The 7,208-nt window shown below is 46.6% G+C and overlaps 1 protein-coding gene across 1 annotated transcript; it reads left to right on the forward strand.

Annotated features, from left to right (window-relative positions):
• Nucleotides 1-238: 238 nt before the first annotated feature.
• CBLN4 (cerebellin 4 precursor) lies at nucleotides 239-6,730 on the forward strand. Its single transcript, XM_015647107.3, has 3 exons — nucleotides 239-553; nucleotides 1,773-1,889; nucleotides 4,293-6,730. The coding sequence occupies exons 1-3, from the start codon at nucleotides 287-289 to the stop codon at nucleotides 4,488-4,490; spliced, it is 582 nt and encodes a 193-aa protein (XP_015502593.1). The 5' UTR covers nucleotides 239-286; the 3' UTR covers nucleotides 4,491-6,730.
• The last annotated feature ends 478 nt before the right edge of the window (nucleotides 6,731-7,208 follow it).

Raw genomic sequence — 7,208 nt, forward strand, 5'->3', positions numbered from 1 at the left:
CCACCTCCCTTTCTCACGCTCTTTTTTGATGCGGAGAGAGGGGAGAAAAGGGCGTTCTGGACAGCGCGTATTTCTCTGGGCAGCTTTTTGCGGCGCGTTTTAAAGAGCTCGCCGGAGGAGCCGGGGAGAGAAGGAAAGAGAGAAGGAAAGAAAAAAGAGAAAAAAAAAAAAAGAAAAGAAGAAGAAGACGGCACAAAGTGGTGGCGGTGGGAGGAGGAGGAGGAGAGCGGAGGAGGAGGGCGGAGGAGCGCGGAGCGGTGGCCGGAGCGGGGCTCGGGTGCGGACCATGGGCTGGCGGCTGCTGCTGCTGGCCCTGGCGCTGGGCGGCCGCGTCGCCACCGCGCAGAACGACACCGAGCCCATCGTGCTGGAGGGCAAGTGCCTGGTGGTCTGCGACTCCAACCCTGCCCCCGACGCCAAAGGCTCGTCCTCCTCGCCGCTGGGCATCTCCGTGCGGGCGGCCAACTCCAAGGTGGCCTTCTCGGCCGTGCGGAGCACCAACCACGAGCCCTCCGAGATGAGCAACAAGACGCGCATCATCTACTTCGACCAGGTGAGCCCCAGGGAGCGCCGCATCCACAGGTGCCGCCTCGCCCTTCCCCGCATCCCGGCCGAGAGCTGGGGCAGGGCAGGGCAGGCTGGGCCCGGGGGGGCTCCGGGGGCTCCCCCTTGGCCCCGGAGAAGCGCGGACCGAGCCCGGGGCTGCCGGGGCAGCAGCGCTCGCTGGCACCGGTGGGGCGACATCGGCCCGAGGGGCTCGGGGGTCTCAGCCCGAGTAGGGTTTGGACTGTTCGTGCCGCTTTTGAGAGGGGGAGAAGAGCGAATTCTGCGGGAAAAGCCTTGAACTTTCCCAGCACGATTAATGTCCGGCTCCTCTCAGCTCAGCACCGATACTGATGTGCAGATACCTGCACACGCTTTAATCCCAGCTCCCGTCCTGGGGCCAGTCCAAAGCCCTTGAGACCGAGGCTTCTTCTTGTTCCTGCAGCCTGCTGTAGCCAGCAGTGAATCGTGGTGCCAGCTGCAGCCAGATGTGCCAGGCAGCTCAGGGTAAATAACTCTAAAGGGTTAAATAACCCTAAAACCCCATGGACAATCCCACAGGCTTCCGAGGGCTGTGCCTGGAAATATCAATTAAAAATAAAGCATAATTAGGTGGAAAGAGAGCAAAATGCTGTCATTACAGAGGCTGTTTAGCATATGGGTGATGCACTCATCTCGTATGTTCCCCTCTGTCACTTCTCTCTGCTTAATTAAACCCAAATTATTATTAGCGCTCGTTAAAACAACTGAAGGCTCCCAGCCAGGCTTTGCTGGGATGTGCCAGCAACTGGGAGAACTGGGAATGGCTCGTGCTGTGCTCCTCACTCACACCTGGCTCTTTGGGAAGGCACTGTTGGCTTGGCCATTGCTTTTCAGCCCAAAAATGTGTGCCACTCCCAGAATTGGTGTTTTCATGTCATTTTGGGGGAATGAGCAACAAAAATGCCTTTTAAAAAACAGGTATGGAATAAAGGACTGAGGGTATGGTATAGTAGCAAAGTAAGAAACTATTCCCCTCTTAGTTTATTTGTAGTAAAGTTGTCCTATAAATACAACTAAATACCCATTTTATGAGTTATTCCAAAGTAATTGAGAGAAAATGAGTAAACCAGTTTAGATGCAGATTAAAATGTTTCTGTAGGTGAACGGTTTCTAAAGTTAACAATCTGTATTTTCCTTTAGCACTCACCACCTGCACTAATCCCCATGCTGTGTTTTTCTGTTTGTAGATCCTGGTAAATGTGGGCAATTTTTTCACGTTGGAGTCTGTCTTTGTAGCACCACGGAAAGGAATTTACAGTTTCAATTTTCACGTAATTAAAGTCTACCAGAGTCAAACAATTCAGGTATGTTGATTATAAAATCTTTATTTAAATTGCTCATTTAGGATAGAATATTGACTGAGCACGAGAGCACTTAAAGGAAAAATAGCTTCATTTACAGCAACCTGTGGTGTTGACTTCCTTGCAGTAGAGTCCATTAATTTAAAATGAACAGAAATAAGGCAGGAGCCTCACCTCAGATAAATCACCACAACTTCACTTCCATGCCATGAATACCTGGGGTGACAAAGAGCATTCAATAGAATGAATGATCCAAGAGTAAAAGAGAGCTCAGAATTTCACTTAGATGCTGCTGAAGAGTCGTGTTTTGCTCCAGGTTAAACTCACTGTGTGGAACACAGGAGTTCTGGGTACCAGATTTGAGTATTTTCAGAACAATTTGTGCCCTGGCATCTGGTGCCAGGTACCTGGTGATGCCCTCAGTGTGCTGAGGACCAGGGTTGGTTATTTCCCTGCAGCAATGTCTTCTAGGGAGCCTTCACAGCAATTTAAACTTCCTTTTTTCATCATCTAATGTCTAAAAGGTGTGTGATATATTAGAGAAAAGGGGTAATTCTGCACTTTCTTCTGTAGCTCAATAGCAACGGAGCTGGCTAATTAAATACAAGAGGGAAAAGCCTTTAAATTCCTGAACATCCCCTTGCTGAGCCAACAGCAAATTCCTTGAAGTAATTCCTTAATCTCCCTGCCAGGTCACGCAGTTGCTGTGACACCTCCTGGCTTGCCAGAGCTGCAGGAACATCTGTGGCTCCCCTGGTTTCCAGCACGAGAGCTCCAGCTTCTCTGAAGTGTCTGATGCTCTTCCCTGCTCTCTCCTGCTCCTGGATGTGGTTTCCAGCCTGGAGGCTGAGCTGAGCTGGATTTCTGCAGGAGGAGTGAGCAGACATTGCTCTGTGGCTGCTCTGGGTTGCTGGTGAAGCTCCTGGGAGAAGTGGAGATGGCAGAGAGCTGGTGAAAGCCACGATCCCATCTCTGGTGAAATTCCCCTGCAGTTTACAGCAGAAAATCCTAATTTCAGTCAGGTCAATGAAACAGCTTTAAATGAAACATTGACCTGAAAATCTCCATAATGAGTTTATAATGTGTTTAATGTGCTCAGAATGTGTTCTTTTCACTCTCTTGCATGCTGAAGGTCGAACAACTTTCTATCAGCCACTTCAGTGGATTTAAAATGCCCATTGCCAGGAAAGGTGCCAAGCCTTGGGTTCTGGAAGTCCAGCTCAGACTCTGGCATTTCACAAACCAGGAGCTCACACCTGGGAGTTTTGTGGCAGGGAATGTTGGCCCAAAATCTTTCATGGATAAGAGATCCTGAAGTGATGGAGGGGTTTGCTCGGCTCCGTTTTGGAAGGGTCAGTGTGAGCTCATCCCCTGCGAGCCTGTCATGTGTGATTGAATTCCTGTCAATGATTCCAGGGGAGCCTGAGGGAACAGAAAGAGTGAGAAACCCAAGGCAAGCAATGAGTAAAGCCTTGATGCCCTTTTTCTGTGGGTTAAATGGGGATGAGAGCCAGAAACCATTGCAGTGGTTTGTGTCTCAGCCCCACTAAATCACCTGCAGGCTTCCCACACAAGCCATGTTCCTCTGCCCCCACAACATCTGTTAGAGCCATTAAATATCATTAAACTGCAATTGCTTCCCTGGAGACACCTGATTAAGTGGATTTCCCAGACAGGTGAATCCCAAATAAACCCCAGCCTCTGCTGCCCTGACTTCTGCTGAGCATTAATTTATTCTGTGGTGACTCCCATTAAAATTAATAGGACCATGTGCAAGGCCAGCACAGTGGATGTGGGTAAGAATCCCATAATTCACCCCCTGTGGCTGCATTAGAGCTGCTTGGAAAGGAAAAACAGCAAAGCTGATGGCTTTCCATGGGGGAAAGGAAAAATGCCTGGACCTGCCCATTCCCCCAGGCCCTGCCCATCTTTATTCAGAGCTGCTGCTCCCAGAGCAGAGGCTGTGCTGCCTCACAGGAGTTCTTTATAGAAAGAAAATGGAGTTGGTTTATAAAGCTAAAAATGTGTTCTAAACTTCAGAGCAAAGCTGCCATCAGTATTGAGAGGGACACACATTTTGTTCCCAGTGAAGTGGAAGCTCCCAGCCCACTGTGGTGCTTCTGACACCTCTGTAACATCTCTGTGTGCCCAGATTTCTTGGAAATATATATACATTTTTCTCCTGTGTGCCTAAATAACCCTTGAGATAAGCAAAGTGACACCAGCAGAGGTGATGCCTCACTCAGCTACAGGTCCAGCTCATGAACATCCACGTGCCTGTGCCAAATAAATGTCATTATTAGTTGAAAACAACCCAAAAATCACCAAAGGCTGGGCCCTCGCTCCGTGGTTAATATCCAGGTATGTTTTGCAGTTAATTAGAGCTTCTCAGCGGCTCTCTTGCAGGTGAATTTGATGCTGAATGGGAAGCCAGTGATCTCTGCCTTCGCTGGGGACAAGGACGTCACCCGTGAGGCCGCCACCAACGGGGTGCTGCTGTACCTGGACAAGGAGGACAAGGTTTACCTGAAGCTGGAGAAAGGAAATCTGGTCGGTGGATGGCAGTACTCGACATTCTCCGGCTTCCTGGTCTTCCCCCTGTAAAGTCACTTTTCCTGTGGCGTTCGTCCTCACCTCTGTTTCATGAAGATCATTTTGTCGTCATGGGAGTGATGATGGTTCTTTATTGCTTTCTCACGGGTGATTTTGGATTCTCTCCATGGATTTTGGCCCCATCTGAACTACTCAGAAATTCCACAGAATCCTGTGTGTTCAAATACGATATCTTTGGACTGAGACTAAAGCAGACAATAAATATCAATGCTGAAGGTTACCGCCTAAAGCCGCCTGCAAGATTTATTCCAATTTCATTTCCTGGACTTACCGGATCCGTGGAAGAAGTGGATTTTCTTTAACTGTGAAAAGACTGGCACCAAATCTTTGATGTAGGAGAGTCTGAGTTCAGACTTCAAGCACGAGTTAGTGTGTTGCTGCCAAAGAACATTGATGTATTGATGTATTGCTGATGTTTCTGTGGCGGGAGCGCACATTCCGCTCTCGTAGAGAGGTAATTCCTATTGCTGAGAGGCTGACTCGAGTTCTCCTCTGCCTGTTGTGTGTTGGATGGGTCACCCAGTATTTAATCACAATCAAGTCCAGCCTCCATCAGTCTGAGGGGTTGTGGATGTGGGTTGGTTGGATATGGAATGGGTTCCTCTTTTCCACGGGCTGATTCCCAAAAGGAAAAGCAGATTATAACCATTCAGGGTTAAAGGTGGTCGTTCAGGCACAACTTTGCTAAAACAGCTTTGTCCTGCAGGACACCTCACACTTGTTCTTCAGTTTTAATTAGCTTGATTGGTAATTACTGCTTTGTTCAACTCCTGAGGGATTCCTTCCTTAGACACAACCACTTTGTCAGCTGGAGATGAGATCTCCTTTCTTTGTATTTCTGTGTATTTTCCAGCCCTTCTGTTGTGTTAAAGGTCTTATCTGATTTTGCCTTAACTCCACAGACGTAAAAAAATTCAGATCATTTGTTTAAAAAATATGAAATCCAAATAACTGGGACCTAACTTGGTACAAAAGCTTCCCAGCTTTTTGTACAGGTCATGTGAATTCATAAACTTATTTATTATCTCGTTGTTCCACAATAAAGATTAACATATGTTAGCTGAACTTTTGCCCTTTGGATTTTGGGAGTCACTTCATACTATTTTTTTAATTGGATATAAATATTATATGCAAAATGGAAACTTTTTGGGATTCACAGAAAATATCCAGGGAGGCAAAAATACTGCTATGAGTTAGTGTGGCAGAATCCTGGAGGTAATCAGAGTGATTAGAAATTAACCTATGCATTTTATTTAAAAATAAAATTTAGGCAGAAATGCTGGCCTCACTGAAGTTGGTGTTAAGAATCACATTGATTCCAAAGGATTTGGGATGAAACCTCTGCTCCAGGTTCTGCCATCAACATCAAACTCCAGAGCCATCAGACTGAATATTCAATAAAATGATTTTCTCATGAGCTGCTAACGAAACCTTCATCCCTCCTGCCCCAAATACACGGAATTGATGGATCTTTGTGCCTTGAGTATCTTGAAAGATTTGGTTCTAAATTAAAAATTTCTGCCTGCTTGACAATGTTTGTGGGTGGAAACATCTGCAGCAACCTGGGAGCTTCCCTAAAAGCCACTCTGGGCTGGGGTTTTCTGTTTTTTGGGATCTGTTTCCAACTCCTTCCCTTGCTGGCCAAGTGCAGTGTGCCACGCTGATATTTCACTGATTGAAAATCTAATTCATGGCTGGTTGGTGCTCCTCACAAAAACATCAGGGGATTGGTGGCACAGCTTTGTGCCCAAATTCCTGATTTCCCTCACCCACCACAGGGGATTTTTCAGGCTGTTTCAGGAGGATTGCTGGGTACTCTGCACTCCTGTAAATCAGAGAGGAGGTGATTTTTTTCCCCCCCACAATTTTGTCCCTGTTCTGTTCCCACTGCTGTTGGGGAAGAAGTGGAAGGAGCTGGTGAGAAGGTGAATGACTGACATGGCTGAAAAATCTGAAAAAGTCATGATGACCAATGAAAAAAATGTGTTACTGCTGTAGCCCCAAAATGTGTGTATATAAATATATGTATATCTAAACCGCCTGGGATTGCAGATCATCGTTTGCATGATGTTATAAAGAGGTTACTTGTCCTAAGAGCTTCTTTCAGATGGGAGCATTGGTATTTTGTATAAAATTGGTAAAATCCACCATCTCCCCCTGCCCATGGATATATCTGTAATGTAAAAGAAAAGAAAGAAAAATGGCATTAAAGGTGTCAGTATAATTTCTGAATGACCAAATGTATCTAACTTCTTGGATTTGTGAACAAATGATCCTTCAAGGCTGCTTTAGCATCCAGCAATAATCCCGAGCTATCTCAATATTGCTTTGATTGCCCCTCAGCAAAACATTCCTGATTTCTTCAGTCATTAATGCTTATTTAAACCTGAGCTGGAGAGACTGGGAAGTTATTCAGTGGAGGGATACATTTTGATGAAAAATGCTTCTAAAAGCAGAATTACTACTTAATTCTTTTGGTGGTTAAAGGAAAGGTTTAAGTGGAGCTGCTGTCATCACAGGGGGCTGAGCACTCAGAGGGGGCCTCTGGGGACAGGCAGGTCACATCTAAACGTTTAAATAAGAACAAACTGTGGGGTTTAGACACAATTTGGGCACACCAGATCTTGCCCTCATTTTTATTGTGTTGTCCCAGCTCGGCTGTGTCAGCAGGAGCTGCTCCCAGAAGAGAGAGGATGAGCCAGGCTGGAA

Source organism: Parus major, chromosome 20 (genome assembly GCF_001522545.3).
Source record: "Parus major isolate Abel chromosome 20, Parus_major1.1, whole genome shotgun sequence".
Taxonomy (NCBI): Eukaryota; Metazoa; Chordata; class Aves; order Passeriformes; family Paridae; genus Parus; species Parus major.

Bases quoted from the DNA above. Each gene is read 5' to 3' on its own strand.
- CBLN4 (XM_015647107.3), top strand. From the start codon at position 287: ATGGGCTGGCGGCTGCTGCTGCTGGCCCTGGCGCTGGGCGGCCGCGTC. The intron at 554-1,772 runs GTGAGCCCCAGG...TTCTGTTTGTAG, and splicing joins GCATCATCTACTTCGACCAG to ATCCTGGTAAATGTGGGCAA. The intron at 1,890-4,292 runs GTATGTTGATTA...GCTCTCTTGCAG, and splicing joins ACCAGAGTCAAACAATTCAG to GTGAATTTGATGCTGAATGG.